Source organism: Camarhynchus parvulus, chromosome 1A, assembly GCF_901933205.1.
Source record: "Camarhynchus parvulus chromosome 1A, STF_HiC, whole genome shotgun sequence".
Lineage (NCBI taxonomy): Eukaryota > Metazoa > Chordata > Aves > Passeriformes > Thraupidae > Camarhynchus > Camarhynchus parvulus.
In genome coordinates this window covers 596,624-615,467 of record NC_044586.1, presented here as the reverse complement: position 1 = coordinate 615,467, position 18,844 = coordinate 596,624, and the positions used below count along the sequence as shown (strand labels likewise).

The 18,844-nt window shown below is 41.8% G+C and overlaps 1 protein-coding gene across 10 annotated transcripts in view; it reads left to right on the top strand.

The window, feature by feature from the left end:
* The window catches only part of SOX5 (SRY-box transcription factor 5), a 604,730-nt gene that overhangs the window by 506,199 nt on the left and 79,687 nt on the right, over positions 1–18,844 (top strand). For all 10 annotated transcript variants that reach the window (XM_030959507.1, XM_030959511.1, XM_030959510.1 and 7 more), the window contains one exon: positions 8,922–9,042. In XM_030959507.1, coding sequence (XP_030815367.1) covers positions 8,922–9,042 — 121 coding nt within the window. The remainder of the gene's footprint in view (positions 1–8,921; positions 9,043–18,844) is intronic.

Genomic DNA, 18,844 nt, shown 5'->3' with positions numbered 1-18,844 from the left:
TAATGGGGGAAGAAGAGGGGTCATTCGCAGGGTTTAGTCAGTGGATTTTAGTCTGAGGTTTTATGAGCAGACCCAGTTCTGCAGGAGCCTAATGATCAAACCATGAAGGATGGTTTTTCCCCTGTAGTTCATTAGTTTGTATACAGTTTTATTAGGTATATCCCTGTTTAAAGAAGGCAAGAGGAGGTAATGACTTTCAGTGCAGACACTTTTTTTTTAGTCCTTTAAGTCTATTTTTTCTCTCTCTTTCTGGATGGTATGATTTTAAGTGGATGACTTTGATAAGACTTTCTTGTTTGTTTATAGCATTGCACTATTCAGCAGCTGAATGGGTTTTGAATTTCTGCCCACTACATGATATTAAATAACCCCTGTTTCTTCCCCATCGCCTACACACTGAAATTGCTGTGTTTTTTTTTTTTAATTAATGATATTCCATTTGTCAAAGAGATACTGAGTGAAAAATACATCTTGAAACCTTAGGGATTTGTTTGAAAGGATATCCTTAGCACTGTGTCAAAAATGAGGTCATGGAACTGGCCATCATCTCCGAAGTGCAGTGGTTTCCTAATTGGAGCTGTTCTCCCTGTTTCAGTGTAAGAACCTGGGGTTTTGGAGCAGGAAAAGTACTGCTGCAATTGATACATCAAAATTATTAGTTAGTGGTGTTTGAATATATTATGGAAAAATCAACAGGGGGTAAAGGGAGAGGTTTAGCAGCTGGCCTTTAGACAGATGCCTCTAAATAACTTCAAATGACAAAAATACACTTTTTAAAGTGTAATGGCATCAGCCGTGCTCTTGCCACCCATTTCTTGATTTTTTCAGGAAAATGCACTAAAGAAATCCTTTGTGAATAGGCTCCCTCCCCAAAAGCTGCATTACTTCAGTCTACACAGGAGTAAAAACCATGGTTAGAATAAATTTAGAAAATATTTAGAAACAATTTGGATTTTATTTTAGAAAATTACTTAGAATGAATTGCCTAAGATGTATTCTGAACCTGAAAACCATTTTGGGCAGCTGAGCATTTTATGGTCCTGTTTGCACCCTTTGCACACAAACGTTCACAACAATACTTTGGTGTCAGGACGAGCCCAAAGGTGCCTTGGGAGCACTGAAAAGGTGGCAAGGTGGGGCATTTCTCCCAGGTGACAGAACTTACTGTTAGAAAACAGCCAGGCTCCTGCCTGTGGTGGTGTGTAACACTACAGTTTATTTCCTGTTCATTTACTTTACTAATTTCCTTGTCCTCAGCTGGATCTGTTGACTTCTAACATTCATGGAAGTTCTTGAAAAGTCATTTTTGGATTATTCCTCTTCCTCTTCTCCTTCTCTTTTAACCCCATGCCCATTCTGAGCCTTCCCACCCATTCCTACTTGGTTTTATAGTCTAGCCATCGATTTATAATGCTAAGATTTGCAGATTCAAGCTTGAAAAATCCCTGTGTTCCTGCAGGAAAAGTCCTCTTGGTTGCACACTCCTCTCTGGAGCCCTCAGACATCCTCCAATAGAAATGGTGCTCTCCCTGCTCCATCTGCAGCACTGCTCCCCCAGTGCTGTTTCCAGAGCTGCTGTGACAGCAGGCTGTGATGCTCTTGCACTAAAACTTTGGATTTGGTAAAAGGAGAGCACTGAGTCACCAAAGCAGGGACTCTGAAAGGAAAAAGGGCTGGGTTAGCACCCACATGGCAAAACTCAGCCACCTCAGTCCCTTTAACCAGGGGGGAGCATATCAGGAGGAGAACTACCCAGATGACTTCTGAAAGGCTGCTGTCAGCAGTGACGAGGGAGGTGCATTGCTTTGTGTCCCTGATTCTCTCTGGCATGTACAAATAAGCCCAGAGTTCATTATATTTTGAATAACTGAACCCATCTATCATAGATGAGCTCGCTGCAGAAAAGAGTGCACGTGCTGCTGAAGGAATTATCCTACATGCTGTCTTCCAAATCACATCAGGAAAGCTCACACCTGTTTTCTTTTCCCTGACAAATGTTTCACTGGAGAGCTTTGTGCTGCAGCCATCAGCCCTGGCCCAGGGCTCGCTGGGGGGAGCATTAGCCAGGCATATGGAACCTGTGCTCTGTCATATGCTGCAGGCAGCACCAGCCATTGCTGCAAGTTCTGAGATTTTCCACTCTCAGAGAAGTGACTTCGTGGGTTAACTCTTGATCATGACATTTGCACTTAGGAGCAACTTGCTGGTAGCCAACCAAAGCACAAATAAAGAACAATACAGCATCTAAGTCAGCAGTTCTGACAGCCAGAAGTCTGTGGCAGATTTCCCTTACAGTCCTGGTTATTCTTCTAGGAAAGGCACTAACATTTAGACAAGGTGCTCTGGTGCTTGGAAGCTGTGCCATGAGAACTCAGTGTTTGTGTGAATGTTAAGGAAGGTGAGATAAGATGATGTGCCCAAAACTGTGGTCATTGTGCCTCAAACCCTTTGCAGCTTTTGGTTGTGGGGGTGGAAGGTGGAATAAGATAATTTGCCCAAAACTGTGGTCATCGTGCCTCAAAAGCCCATTTGCTAACTTCAGCCTCTTCCTGAAACAAGTAGCTCAATCTACCGAACAATGAATCTTCTTCTCTTATAGAAATGAAAGGGCAAATTAATTTAATGTTGCTCTTGAGCTGGGATTAGGAGGGGCTCTTTTGAGAGTGCACTTCAGCCTTGCAGTGTAGCTGTTACCTGAATTCCAGTCACTGGCTCTGAAGGTGCTGCTTTGGCCAGAGAGCCCCACTCACTGAGGTGTTTTACAGTCTGGAGCAGCCCTCCCTGGGTGAACTCTTAGGCTTTTGTCTAAAAACAGCTGGAATGAATTCTAGTTTGTGTACTTTTTATTTAGCCTGGTTGGTCCAGTACCTTTGTGGCAGAGCTGCCCTGTATGTAACTTACATGCCAAGTTGCACAAATAGAATATTTGTTAAACCTCATCCTGTGCAAAAAAAGTCATCGTACTGCGTTTCTCTCCTCTCTTATTTCCATACTAAAGCAAATATTAAAAAAAAATGTTTTGAAGTTCTTTATTTTAGTTACAGAAATGAACAAATGAGCAACAGATGAACTGCCTTTTTCCTTTGGAAGTGTCCAAGGGTTGTTCCCTAATGTGAAAGGTCCTTTTGGCCTCTGTGCTGCCAAGTGCTGCTGGAGGTCTGTCTGTCTGTCAGCATTGCATTTTGTGCTGTGGCATGAGCCGGAGGAGGGAAGCCTTGGAAGGAAGTTATCAGCATGGAAACAGCTCCTGTCTGTATTGCTTGGCAGTGTCAGGCACTTTGCTGCACTTAGTTCAGAAGGCTGTGTGTGTTAATTTACAGGTTTATGCTGAGATGGAGATGGAGGCTGCTAGTGACACCCAGGCTCTCTTGCAGGACTGAGCTAAGGTGGAAAGTTTCCAGCCTGGAAAGCCTTGCTTTTTTAAAAATGGAAAATGCTTATGTATTTCCCTGAGATGCATTCTGTAAGTTTGCTCCTTGTGTTTTCCACATGCCAAGTTGCATACCTTTAGGGACTGTGTCCATATTCCATCAGACTAACCATTATTTCCCCTCAGAATAAAGCTGTGCTGTGCCAGCAGGGTGGTGCTGGGGAGCCTGTGTTAGGTGTGGGTGATGAGCTGAACCCCTGGTTCATTCTCCCTGTGAGAGTTTGGTGCCAGCACTGTCCCTGCTTGCAGCTGTGGGAGCTGCTGAGTGAGCTCAGCTCTGTGCACAGGTACATTTTGGTAAGCTCTGGTGTGAATTGTCTAAGCCTCACACACAGCAAAGGGAGGAATAATATTTAGGGCCCAAATCATCCTATGGAGGTGATTAGGAAGAAGAAATTCACCTTTACTTCATGGCACCCACCTTGTGCTTTGCATCCTGAACACTCAGTGAGCGCCCCATAAAATGCACCTCAAACTCAGGAGGAGGGGGAGGGATCATCCCATAGCTGGATAGGCAGGGCTTCCTGCTCTGTGGGCTCAGGACATGCTTGTGGCAACTTAGGGAACTGATACACAGGAGAGAAAAACATTTTCTTGTCTTATTTTAAACATCACTGCAAGGGAAAATAGCAGATTGTAGTTATATGGGGACATATATTTTTATTTCCCTTAAGATAGACACGGGGAGGGGGGTGAGGTAAGGAGGGCCAACACATGTGCTAATTAAAGCATGCAGTCCTTCAGCAGAGTGTGTGGCACTGGGAGCCAAGTGTTTCTGGAGGAAGGGGGACAAATGCAATTAAACATGTCAGTTCTGAGGGACAGATTTGTGTTGCTGCATGTGAAATGTGCATTGCATTCTTCCCTGAACAGTAGAAGAGATGCTTAACTTCCAGACAAGTCACAAGCAAGAAGATATTCCTACAACACTTTGAAGTTAATCAAATCATTCATGTGCATCCACCGTTCTAGGAAGGAGAAAATCTGAACTTATTTGGGGCAGCTGAGAATTAACTCCAATGAAAATAAAAATTAGCCACACTTCTACATGGAAACACCACCTAGGAGTCCATTTCAGCAGAGATGCTCATGCAGCTCCTGGAGGGCATCTTCTGAGCAGTTCAGGACTGAACTACTGTGCAGTTTGGCCAGGTTGTAGAGAAGAGAATGTTGCTTTTAGCAGCTGCTCTTACCCACACTCAGTAATTCATTATCCATCACCAGTCTCTCCAAAAGGAATAGAATTGCTTCTGAAGAGCTCGAGGTGGGTGCTTTAGCAGTATTTGCCCCTCAGTGGAAAGTGTTAAATATATATGTATATATAGATGGTGGAAAATGCACTGAGATACTTACCTTGGAGAGAGGAAAAGTGATGTAAAAGTTGGTGCTAATAAATATGTAATGAACAGCTGCAGAAATGAAATTGGGGGAAGTGCATGAAGAGAAAATAGATAGAACTAATAGCAGCTGCTATTTTAGGGGCTTAGGCTTGCTGAAAGTATGGATTTATGTGACTTGAGAAATGGGATAAGCCTTCTAGATTAAGAGTCATGTGGCGGGGAAACCCTGAACTTTGAGGATTCTGTCTGGATGCAGGGGCAATGAAGAACCAAAATAAGGTCGTGCCTGTTTCCCTGATCCAGGCATTCTCTGAGCCAGAAATGTCCAACTTTGCCATCTTAATGTTCCTTTAAACTACTTTCCGTGTGTAGCTATTTACATGGTGACCCAAAGCACACATGACTTTTTACAGAAAATAGAACTGTAGTTGTCAAGTGTTTGCAATCTAAATTTGTGGAAGTCACAGCAGGAGCTAGTAACAAACAGTGGGGGTAACTGTTAAAAACATACTGCTTGGTGCTTAGGTAGCTGTGGTAACCATAGTATGTTCCTAAAAGGAGACAGGGGAGCAGAATTTAGGTGGAAATACTACAGTTATAACGAAGCTGAGAATCCTGCAAATATGAACTGTGACTGTGTTGAATGCAGTGTCTTTGTGTGCTTGGATTTGTTATGGTCAAGTCATAAAGGACACGCACAGATTTGTGAAGATGCTGGCCCAGGCTTCAACAGCTTGAATTGGCTCCAGGTTTGCCAACAAATTCTCTTTGATATGGTAAGCCATGTAGGGCCACGCTTTTCAAAGGCACTGAAACAAATAAAGATACATTGAGGCGCTTCCCAAGATCAGAAATCTCTGCAGGCAGCTGTGGGTGTTTCCCCCTTGGACAGTAGATTTACTATGGGTTGCTTGTCATGTGCTCACACTGATTTTTGCACTGATAAGTTCTTCAGGGGCGGGCTCTTTTTTGGATTTTCAGTGGCAGCTGTGGAGGTTTCCTGGCGTGGTGGCTTGGCATTGGCCAAACACTGGCCAAACACAGCTGGGCAGAGGAGAGAATAAAATTAACGAAGGGTTCACAGCGTGCCTCAGCTGGCACAGTGGCAACAGTGTGGAAAACCAGGAAAATCTTGGAGGATCGTGTCTGTATCCTCCAGACCAACATCTTAAAGTAGGTGAGGAGTTACAAGGTGAAATTGTAGCTCATTAAATCCATTGGGAATTTTGTGAGGATTTAAAATGCAGTTGTCTCCTTTAGGATGTTGCAGCTAAGAGGTCACACATAGAGAGGCTGGCCAGTGGAGAATCTTGACAGCTGTGTGAATTATTAGATTGTTGAAGAGGTATTTCATTTTATGGACATATGTCCATTAGCGGAACAAATTGAAGGGCCTGGAAAATAGCCCTGATTTGCAGTCCATTATATTCAAATTAGAAATGCAGTGTTGAGAAGTTACAATCCAGAAAATATTGCAAGGTATGTAAGCTTCCAATAAAAATAAAAAATGTTTGAGAGATTTAACTGATTATGAAAAACATTTGGGAGATTTAACTTATGTAGTAATACCTTGAAAAGAAAAAAAAAGGGAAACACCTTAGATGTAAAACTCAGAAGGAGGGCCTGTATTCAATGCCACTTGAAGCAGTTGTATCCTAGCAATTCCAGTTAATAATAATAATAATAAACATAACGAGTTAAAATGTAGTAGTTAAAGGAGCCATAAAAATGAAGAGTCCATAATTTGTGAGATATTGTGTCAGGTAATCAGATTAAAATAAACGAATGTTTGCATTTATTTGTGTTTAGGAGAAAATGAAGTGTAGCTGAGTGCTGCTCCATACATTCCACCCTGGAATGGAAATCACATTGTTTTGACTGGGTTATTTCTATATCCATGCAAACCATCCTCACCACTCCATAGTTTTTACCTCCCTAATGCAAACAGGGTTGTGTCATTTGAAATGAGGGGCTGTAAGGCCCCTTGGAGAGTTAAAGAGGAGCAGCAATTTGGAAAAAAAAAATGAAATGCAGCAGTCAGATTTAGGAAGAAAGGGCATTTTCCTGGTAAATGTTTTCCTAAATGGGAATTTTTCAGTGTGGTGTTTTGCTCGTGTGTTTGGCAGTCACTTGGAATCAAGTGCAGACTTAAGCTACATTGTGGGCTTGGCAATGACAATTTGTGTGTGTGTGGTGCTTCAGTTATATTAGCCCTGGAGGCAGAGTTAACACTTGCAGTGGGACAAGAGTATTTGCAGTCATCAGAGAACTTTGCAGTCAGCTTCAATAACATCACTCCATTTTTTTCACTTTTTTTTAACTTTTTTTTGGCAGCAAAGCACTTAGTAGAACCATCTGTCTTTCTATTAGTGTTTTTTGAGTCCTGTTTTGAAGCTTCTTCTCTTGGCAAAGTCACTTTCATCCTTGGAAACCATTTAAAAAAAAAAGTTCTGTGGCTTTTTGCCGAAGAAGAGTACTATGCAAAAATTCCGCATGGCTGTTCATTTTTGTTCTAAAAGAATACAGTTACTTTGTCTTTGTCTTAAAAAAAAAAGGCAAAAAAAAGCAGACCACAAAACCTCAAACAAAACAAACAAAAACTGAACACGTGAAGCAAAGGCAGGTATTGGACAGCTCTAGGATATCTGTGCAGATAGAGAACAAATCGCATTTCATATGGGTTTTATCCTGTAATTCAGCTGAAAATATGTATGCCTTCTAATTAACAGGATCAGAATAGAAAGACAAATATTGAAGTAACAAAAAATGGATCAAGCTGGTTCAGTGAGTGGAGCTACATCTACTCCATCTTTCAGCCTCAATCTTAATCTCTCACTGCAAGAATTTCTGTCAACAGTGCTCTTGAACTCTATCCTTGAAAACTGTTTCAGACCATATAGACACAGTCAGCACACACAGGGGTGTTGCCAGCTCCAGGCATAAATTAAGAGGGATGGTAATCCCAAATTTTGTATCACTGTTTTGCCTGGTAACGGTGTTGGGTGAACCAAGACGTGGCCTGGATTTTACGGAGAATAAATGGAAATAGAATGAAGTGCAAATGGTGTATTCTGAGCAGTGGCAGCCAGGGGCTGGGGCAGGTTCTCTTTCCCAGTTCTGCTGTCAGGCAGCAGTGAAGGGATTGACACCTTCGTGTGCCCCTCAGCATAGAAGGTTGTCTGTGGATACTCTGATTTCCTGAGTTACTTAACCACAAAATAAATTGTAGTTTTCAAAGACATCTCCATCTCCAGTGCCTCAGCTTTACAGTGCCATTAAAATCTAGGTGAGCTCTCTTAAAAAGAGATCAGTCCTTCTTGACTGAGTGATCTGGTCAGTACAGTGGGGGTTTTAAACTGAAACTAGACATTCAGCATTTTAATCCAGCAAACTTTGTGTTTCTCATCTGTGTGAAATACAGAGACAGCTTCCATTTCCATCAATTATAAAAGCTATTAACGGAACTGGGTAAAAGCAGCAGCAGTAGACGTTGTGCCATGGCCCTCTTCCAGCTTTGATGACTAATTTCTGCATGGCTTTAGTCCCCTGCAGTATCCACTTACTTACAATATAATATTTTCCACTTCCTGACTTGCATGGTTGTGTAGAGCTGCTGTGCAAAGTTGAATGCCTAACACTTCAGACACAGCTGTTTGATTTGTGAATAAAGGGTCTCAGCCTTTTCTCTGAGGCTTTATTTTTTCACACGTACAAATAAGTGCACGTGTATGAGCAGAAAAATAGCATTGGCTGTGCTGTGTGCTACTTGTACACTTATTTTTCCTTTCTGAGGAGGTGTCTTTGTGTTTGGGCTTGGTCGGGGTGGAAGCTACTGTCTGAGACAGATACTGCTGCGCAGTTCAGTAAAGAGAAGGAAGTGCCCCCCTACAGCCAGAGATAAGTGAGTCATCATGAACTGTGGGGGGAATAATTAAGTGGGATGTAGATATGCCTTGGTGAAACATTTCAGTTTATTTTGGGTTCATGTCATTCATATGAAGTGTTTGGTGATGAAGATGAAGCCCCACAGCTGATGCTGCTGGAATACCCCAACATGAAGAGGTGAATCCAGATCAGCAGTGAAAGAGAGCACATTGCCAGACCTTGTCCCTCCCAAATTCTGTGTTTGATTGTCCCTCTCTGTTCAGCAGGTCCAGGGTCAGCTGCCTCCATTGATGATCCCCGTGTTCCCTCCAGACCAGCGCACCCTGGCAGCAGCTGCCCAGCAAGGATTCCTCCTTCCTCCTGGCTTCAGCTACAAGGCGGGATGCAGTAAGTCCTGGGGATTTCTCTAGCTGGAGTGGGTAGTGCAGGGCACAGTCTGTGTAGAAATAACACCCTGTCCAAGGACAAAGCCATCAGCTTGCAGGGATGAGTGAGAAACAGGGGATTGGTTGTTACAGCATGAGAAAAGCCTGTCAGAGATGAAGGATGTGTTCCTGCACAACAGCCAAACATCTGACACAAGAGCTGCATTTGTGCACCTTCTCCCTGACAGGTCTTTCTGACAAGTGAACATGCTCATGACCACAAACTTGCATCTGAAGAGAAGCTATTTGAAACTTCCCAATAAATTTCAACACTGTTGTAAGAAAACATGTTTTTTCCTGGAGCAGACTGCTTGCTATTTGTGAACTGAGGGCCTATTCTAGTCTCTTTCTTCACACAGAGCTCACATTAATCTCAACGGAGGTTCTGCACAGAGATCAAAGATAGCATATGCCTTTCAGTTTGATGGACTAACACAAACTCTGAGGATATTTGTGAGAGCCTAACACTTAAAAATATAGCATCTACTTTTTTTAATCTTTAAAAGATTTGTATTGTTCTCTACATTCCGCAGATTTTTTTTTTATATTTTATTTAAGCCTTCTATAGGATTTCATCTTCCTGTCAACATGATGAGGATAAATAAGAAATAATGAAGGAACTTTATTTCTGTGAATAAACTTAGCTAGAGCATGAATTTCATAGACTTGTTTTCATGCACTTGTAGAACTCTTCTGCCATCAGTTTTCTACCAAGTTATCCAGGACTTGCCTGTTGTACCCTTCTCTGTCTCTGCTTTGGGTGTTTGTTATGTCCATGTCTCTGTATCCATCTGTATCCTTGACTAACTCATTAATTCGTCAGTTGGTTTGAGTTACTCAGCACTTGCCGCTGCTGCATTTTTTGTGAACTTAGAACATAAAAAGATTTCTTTAGTTAAGCTGGCTTAGCCCACAATTTCAGATTTCTCTCAGCTTCTGAACATCACAGGCACAGTACTTGAGCACTAACTCAGTTTCTTTGGCCATAACACCTTTTCCTGATATTTTACAGACTGGGACCACTGTTGCAAATACTGTTCCAAACACTTCCCATCTCTCAGCAGCTGCAGTGCCAAAACATGGTCTCATTCAGTTCTTCCAGTGATTTCACACACTCAGCCCCTCAGTGATTCACATTGCAGAGTGTGTAGCTGTGAGCCACGCTGAATGTGAATGCTGCCATCACTGTGGGTCTGGAAAAGGTCAGCAAAGCACACTGTTAGACAGGTCTGGCAGATGATATTGTTTCCATGTTAGTCAAGTCCAGCTTGGGTAGAAGGAGCTGAGGTGATTTTTTCCCTTCTTTGTGCTGCGTGCACATGAACTCCATGATGGTCCTGTAGTTCCTCACATCTATGGAATATTAACTCCATGATAATCCTGTAGTTCCTCACGTCTATGGAATACTAACTCCATCATAGTTCTGTAGTTCCTCACATCTATGGAATATTAACTCCATGATAATCCTGTAGTTCCTCCCGTCTATGGAATACTAACTCCATCATAGTTCTGTAGTTCCTCACATCTATGGAATACTAACTCCATGATAGTCCTGTAGTTCCTCCCATCTATGGAATACTAACTCCATCATAGTTCTGTAGTTCCTCACATCTATGGAATATTAACTCCATGATAGTCCTGTAGTTCCTCACACCTGTGAAATAGATGTGACATTAGGTGTTTGTGTAACCCTGAAAATTGAAAGGCAAAAAGAGCAAAGTTTCTGCTGCTTCTGGCAGCGAGGCTTGGAGTGAGCAGCGTGCCAAGATGCAGGGCTGAGCAGGAGCCAGTGGAAAAAGGCAGCTCTGTGTTTGGTGGTTGCCTGGCATGTTTGGCTGAGAAGCTGAGGAGAAGTGATAAGTAGTCCAAAGGGTTTCCTCCTTTCACTCAGCATCTAGAGTAAACAAAAACTCACATGTAGCCACACCTGGAAAGCTCCACCTGGCTGCCTTCAAACCACAATATGTTCACATCAAGTCATGTTTTTGACAGACCACCAAAACTATTTCTCCCATTTTTTTGCTTGCCCTACTGTGTATCAGTCCACTCGGCAAAGTCTGTAAGCCAGAGAGCTTTGGATACAATTTTGTTAAGCACCTGAGTGATTTGGGAGACTAGACCTTCCTCTTAAGAATGACAAAGGCGCTAGGATCTAAGCCTTAGGGGTATTGACCAAATTCTTGTCCTGCACACTTGAGTGCAGTCACCTGTGCTGGCTTGAACTGAGCTGGAGTGGGTTGCAGTACCAGCATTGTGCTGCAACAGAGAATGTCCAGCAGATCAATTTGCTCAGCTTCTGGATGGGTTAAATGCCTGATTTTCACCGAGTTTGCTTTTGGGAGCAGAGCCCTCCTAGGAACTTCCAAAGACCCCCCCAGCATCATCTGTACATGACTGCCATTCTGTGGTTTAAAATCAGTGTCTGTGCCTGACAAAAATGCATCTCACTTCCACATCTTCCCAGTCCTTTTGGAAAATCTGCCCTTCCTTCTGGACTGATTGCATTTTTCAGAATTGTTTTCTGTGGCTGACTGATGGAAATTCTCCAGTGATAATTCTGTTATTTATTAGCATTAACAACCTGCAGATAGGAATGATAAAAAACTCCATGTGACTATTCAATTTCAGTCACAAAGAACATAAAGCTATGAAAGTTTTCACATACTGTTCCTCAAAAAAAGTGAGATTTGAAAATTTGGGGGAGAAGGAAGAGAGAATTATTGCAACAACCAATATTTTCATAACTAGCTAGTGATGCAGAGCTCCTTGACTGTGGAGACACATTCAGAGGGACATTTGTGCTGCTCTGCACCCTGCCCTTGTGAGAATTTAGGACTTCAGGAGGAGATGTATGGGCCAAGCTTCCTGGTTAAGCATTCTCAAACTTGCTTCTGCCCAGGCTGGGACAGCAAGGACTCTCTGTTAGAATTGCTTCAACTGAGATGGTTCTTTTTCATGGAGACGTGTTGGGAAGGATTACAGAGCAGCCTGGTCACAGTGGAAACCTCTGCAGGAGCTGTGGTGGGAGCTGTTGGCCTCTTCAGCCCTGCAAGAATGTGTGATCAAGGCTCAGGGAGTGCAGAAGAGAAGAAATAATGAATAGCTGTACTGCTGTTTTATTTGCATTCAGCTTCGATAATAAAACCTAATTTAACTCATTCAGCGCTTTCTGACCCACCTGTGCCTCCCAAGATAAGGTGAAATGTGAGTCCCCCAATGATTTCAGAGTGAAAAGTGGGTTCCTCAGGCAGTGCTTACCAAAGGACTCATCACTCACCAGACAGGGGCTGGAAGACAAGAGCACTGCTTTCTCTACACAGACTTTGTTTTCTGAGCATTTAGACTGAAGAGAACACAAAAATAATCGTAACAGTTGATAGCAGTGATCCATTTGGACTCCTTTCATGGCAGATACCCAAGGAAGGGCGGATAGTGCACTGATACTTTATCCCCATCCTTTGCCAGGTTGCAGTGACTGAGGACTCAGGGACCTTCTGAGCCAGTGGTGGCATCACTGTGAAATGTGGTGTTGGAAACAAAGAGTTTTTCTCTGCTTGGTTCCAGCCTGATGGAAAACATTCTAGAGAGATGAAATGCTCAAAAAAATCCAGCAATATCAGTCTCTATTATGTGCAGAGCAAATGATTCAATTATGCTTTTCCAAATATTTTTCAAAATTGGGTAAATAAAGGGAGGAGAGGGGTAAATATTTTCTCCGTGGTTACATGGCAGGTCATGGTCTTTGGCTTCCAATTTGATGTACTACATTTTCTTTTCTTTCTTTTTCCCCATAGCAGATCACGCTTGGGAGTGGCTTGGGTTTTCATTTTGTTTTGTTTTTTTAAACAGATGGTTTGCATTACATAAGGGACAATTTACACAAGTTGACACTTCCCCTCTTTTCTCTATGGCATATTGTGTGGTGGTAAAGTTGGCAGAGATGAAGGGAGGAACTTCTATTAGGATTACATTTTTATTTGAGAAAAAGATTCATATTCTCTGGTTCCAGTTAGTTTTTAACCTCCATACCTAGATATAATTGCATGTATAAAATATTTAATATTATTATTTACAACTGAAGTACCTTTTCTTACGAGGAAAAAAAGTTGGCAGTGTGTGATGGGGTATATAGTCCCCAGTTAGCAAGGTAAATACTGATTACATACTTACTTGCCCTATATTTAGTTATTCATGCAATGTGTGCTATTTGAAATTTAAGTTTTTTGAGTTTTTCGTGCACACCTCTTTATATGTATGTTATTATACACATAATATGTAATTTATAGATAGATATATAATGCAAATCTTTTTCTAAAGGGCTGATGTTTCAAGGCTAGTTGTTGACTAAGTTAGTGACTGGCAGCATGAGCAGATTTGAGGAGTTGACCCAGTATCCCAACTATTTAAACTGGTTTTAGCAGCAGGAGAGCCCTTTCCTTTTGAGCTGATGCTGAAGTCAAACAGAGTCTGGTTGCTGCATTTCCCAGAGCTTCTCCCACATTTGGGCTCCCCAGACTGGCTCAGGTCATTTAACCCTTCTTTCCTTCTCATCCCATACCCTCATCACTGGTTACTCCTGCTAGTTCAGCCCTCCTTGTGGCACTCAGCAGATAATAGACACAGCTCCCAGATTTTAGCAATGGCAAGGGAAATGTCAGCTCTGCTGAGGTCTGAGGAGCTGTTGCTGTTGACTTCACTGAAGTCAGATTTCACACCAGATGATACAGATCTGCTAGGGCCACTCTTAGAAATAATTAGAATTTATTTAGAGCTAATTAATATTTGAGAAGTGCTTTGAAAGCATAAAAATGGTGCAAGTGATAGAAGAGAAGAAGTTTTGTACTGTGCCCTTTAAAAACTGCATAGTTCTGCCCCTGAGCAAGCTGCTCATCATTTGTAGGTAGTATGATCCTTTTATTAATGCACACATGTATGGGTCTGTATGATCCTTTTATTAATGCACAAATGGATCTGTATGATCTTTTTATTAATGCACGCATGTATGGGTCTATAGGATCCTTTTATTAATGCACAAATGTATGTGGAATATTAGAATATTAAGGCATGGCTGTATCTCCTGTATGAGAGATGCTAAAGGGTGTGAAATAAAGATTTGGGGAAGCACACGGGGCTGCTTCTGGGGGCTGAGATATAAAAAAGGCAGAAGGGGTTAGGATGAGAACAGAGTTCTCTGGATCTTCATGAATAAATCCAAGGATCAGCATAGTCAGAAGGTTTCCATGCTTCTACATCTGCAGCCCTGCTTGCCAGTGGCTTCCAGGTCAGCTGCACAGAGTAGCCCAGATTTAGATGGGTCTTCCCTAATTAGTGATCTAAGTAGGATTAATTTAGGAAACTGCACTCCAACACTTCTTAAAACATTTGGTCATCATGCTAAAAGGGAAGGAAATGTTGACTTGTACGTAAAGCTGTGTGATGTGTTCTGTCAGTCCTGAGGCTTTTCAGGATGACTGAAGCTGTTGAATTCCACAGAGTTGCTTCTGTAGAAGATGAAGAACAACTCACCTTGTTTTCTAAACTAAGCTGTGCAAGAAATTACTTGGAGATTTTTAAGATTTGTTTTCTCAGGAAACAATAGTTTCCAAGTCTGTATTTCCAGAAATGGGCTTTACCCCAAGTACATTTTCCAGGTTATTGGCAAATTCTCAGGAACATGTAACCTTTTATTTGCTGATACCTGTGTTGTTTTTATGGTAATATGACAAATTTTGGAAACAAGAATTGTTTTTCTTTGCCCATTTGTCCTGTGCCCTGTGGATAATTTGTTGTAACAAATCATACTGTGTTTGCCGTCAGATGTCATCAACATGAGGGTTTTTTGAAAGCACTTAAATTGCTATTTCAACCTTATCCAACTGGGGGGGAGATCTGAATATACAATAGGTACATTTTATATGTCTTACATATCAGCTTGTTGCTGCTGGAGGTGTTCTAAATAATTCACAGAAATTTATTGATGAAATTTCTGATTACCTCTTAAAATTGGCAGAATATGAGAGATGAACAAGTCAAGCCTAATAAAATTGAAATATGCTGAATTTACCGTTCATCTCTGTTCTGAACAACAATTCTGATGTCTGATAAAAGTGGAGCTCTGTTAATTGGTTCCTCACATAATACAATAAAATTAATGTTTAGGAGTTAAATACCATAAAGTTCCTCCGGGAAAATTGCTGATGTGCCTCTGTTTTTCAGTCAGTCACAAGTTTCATGTTTAATGGAGTATCATGGTGGACTGTCTTACCATTTTGCTTGTGCTCTGTGTCCATGTTCCTGTCTTCTAAAGAGACTGGAGTGCTAATTTCTGATTTAACTGTGTCAGCTGACATGCAGGTCATGACAACCACCAGATCACGTGGAAAAAACATTGGCTTTGCTGTGTTTTTATCAGGATGGCAAAAACAGAAGCTGTGTTGTGAAGACCACGTGCTGCAGCTTCTTTGTGAAGATAGATGTTAGTTTTCTTCCAGGGCTGCTGTTCATGCCTTGGACAGGAATGAGCATATGACCCAAGCCTCATATTCCCCCAGGACTCGGGAAGAGCAGTGTGGATAGACATTGTGATGAGGGTAGAGCATTGTGGATAGGGCATTGTGGATAGGCACAGCAAGGAGGAGCAGTTTTTGGTGGCAGCTCTGCCTCTCAGCATCCATGGGGATCTGATGGCTCTGTGGGGTTGCAGATGTAATGGAAGGAGACAGGGCTGCAGAACAGAACACACCCGAAGGCTGTTTCCAAATGGAAGAGTTCCACAGCTCCCCATCTCTGTGTGGCTTCTCCTCAGAATTCCAGTGACAACAAAGCACAGGCAGAGCAGTGGGGACCTGTAAAAACAGGCTGGCAGTTTCAGCTCAGTGTCTAGGCCATGAGCAATGTCTGGTGCTTCACTATTATCCATAGTTGGGCAACAGAATAAAGTCCTGGATTTTTAAATTCATGATCACGTACAAACCTTCATGGAAGGCTTTCCTTGGAAGCTGGAGTTTTTGAATAAGTGTAATTTATTCTACAGGTAGAGAACAAACATTTAAAAATGTATATTCTGCAATCATGGATTGTTCTGGTTGGCAGGGGTGTCTGAAGGTTGCAGTGCAACCTCTTCAGGCAGGGTCATCAAGGAGATGGGCTCAGATCGCTCAGGGCTTTACTCAGCTGGGGCTTGCCAAGCTCCAGGGACAGTGCAGCTGTTTGCACAGCTCTCCACATCTGGCTGTCCTTGTGGGGGAGGTCTGAACCAGTTGGGATTTCCTTTTGGAAGCCACTGGTGGTGTCTTCTTCATCCTCTTTTTCTTACTAATTTAAATCCATAAGTCAGGGAACACTGCTCATGTCTTCCACAGCCTCCCATTCCTTTTCCTGCATGTCCACCATCACACCAAGAGGATGAGAGGAAAATGAGGTTGAGAATAAATGAGTGGGGAGAAGAGATGCAGTGCCTTACCTGTCAGCTGGCCATCAGCTGTGATTATTCATTATAAGTACACTTAATTGATAAATTGAGTGTAAAATTATTGTGGCTTTTTCTAGAATTTGTCAAAAATGGGGGGAAGAGAACATAGATTTCTTTTTCAGCGAACAGAATGTACTATAAGAAAATGGTTGTTTTGGTATTTTTCATGGAATTTAATTTGGTCTTGGAAATTATAATTTAAGAGTTAGGGTTTGTTTCGTACCCTTCATATTCTTTACACTATTTTCTTTTCTCCCATCATCTCCAACTTTTTTTTTCATTTGCTGTCCCTGAAAGGTAGGAGAAAAACAATGAGTTTTTAAAAAATCACAGGGAATAAATGCCCTACTTCTCCTCTTCTGGTATCCTTTTTTTAAGAGAAGAAAATTTCAGGGAAAAAAAAAATCAGTGTTCTATTGTTTCATATAATCAGGTTCAACTTTAAAATCCTGTCAAAACATTATAATTTAACATTAGCATGTAACTTGATTTATATAACAAGTAAGACAATTGTGCCTGCTCTGAAGAGCTTGCAGCCTGTCAGGAGACAAGACAAGACACTAGGGGGGATTACACCACGAAGGAGAATAAATGAGATGAGTGACAGAAAAAGGAATACAAAAAACATCTTCGGGGTTTTGGTGAATGGTGCAACAGACATTATGTTAACTCTTATGCTTTATTTTCACTTAAAAAAAAAAGTCCTAATGTTTTTTGACTTAAAAAAACTCCTTTGATAAGATTTTGCAAAACATATAAATGGTTTTAGAGCCATTGTGGTATTTCCACAAGTACAGAATCATTTCATACCTGTGAGCTGGTAGCCAGTCAGCTCAAAATGAAGTTCCTAAACACAGAGCTGTTATTTTGTGTGCTGGGACAGGAGGTCCCCTTGGCTCTGGACCACAGCTTAACTCCTGCAGAAAAGGGTTTTCAGTAGAGGATCACAGGAGAGTTCATAGAAAGAGTGGCTTGAAAGTGAACGTGCTTCATGAAAAATCCTCTTGTAAGCAAGATCTTGGAAGATTATTTTGGGCAAGGATGAAGGTGTGATTTGAAATTGAAAGAAGTTGCAGTGCATAAATTATCGGGAAAGAGGTTCTGGGTATGTTTGTGGAAGATGGACCAGAAGAAGGATTGAGAGAGAAATAAAGTATTGGCACAGAATTGAGGAACTCAGCCTTGTGCTCTGGCACTGCCCAGAGTGGGCACCAGCAATATCCCTTTATATTTTAATATTCCCCATGAATTATTCCCCCTGAGCTCCCCCAGGCTGATGTTTCCCCTTCCCTTCTTCAGCTGCTGCATCACCAGTGCATAAATCCTGGGTTCTCTTCATGTAGCCAGCCTTGAAGGATTCTGCTCTTCAAAGTGATGTCAGCAGCTAGCTGGGAAATAATTATGTATTAGGCAATAGTACACCAGCTAATGAAATGATTTTTGCCTTGTTGTCACCATAAAAATCTCAGCCTTTGATCTGCTCCATGTTTTACCATATGGCCTACTAAAGAAAAACAACAATAAAACTTCTCTCTGCTGCTTTGTTTGTACAAAAAGTCCACGCATAACAAGAGAGGTAGTTTGGAACATGAAATGACTGCACAAAATGTTTCTTTTGGTGGCTGAAAGATGCTCCTGCCTGCATGCATTCGATTAATAATGAGTTCTGTAAATGGAAATGTAATATGGTTGTTTGAGATTTTACTGGTGTTTTCAGAGGTACAGACTTTGAGTGGCTTGGGAAATACCCATTTCTGAGAACTGCCTGTCTTGTCTCACATTCCTGAAATGCTCCTAGAGCTTGGAAGAAAATGTAGCTACTTCTTACCTCTAAAAATAAGATGAAATGTAATAGTTAAGACATGCATTTCCTAGGTTTCAGAATTAGCTAAAACTCTTCAGTCAATAAGGTCACTCTGATACGGGAATACATTTAAAGATACAATGAAGGTTGTAGCATGTTCTAGAGCAACAGCAAAAACTGTGTATTTATCAGACAAGACCTGAGGTCTTTGCTGGTATTTTGGGGGCTGGCAGGTGCTCCTGCACTGTGTGGTGTCAGTGTCTGAGTGCTTCATGGATAGAGTTCCAGAACCTTCCCTGGCTCTGGAGAGCTGTCTGTGGGTTTTAGTCTTGGCTCTTCCACTGGGCTGTTGGTGGGAACAGTGGGATTTAGGAATTGGCATGATGGACCGAGGCTGTGTGTGGAGAGAAATGTGGGAGAGTGCATGGAAGCTGATCTTTTGGTATCTGTGTTTTAATGCAAATCATTCAGAACTAGAAATTTAATGGG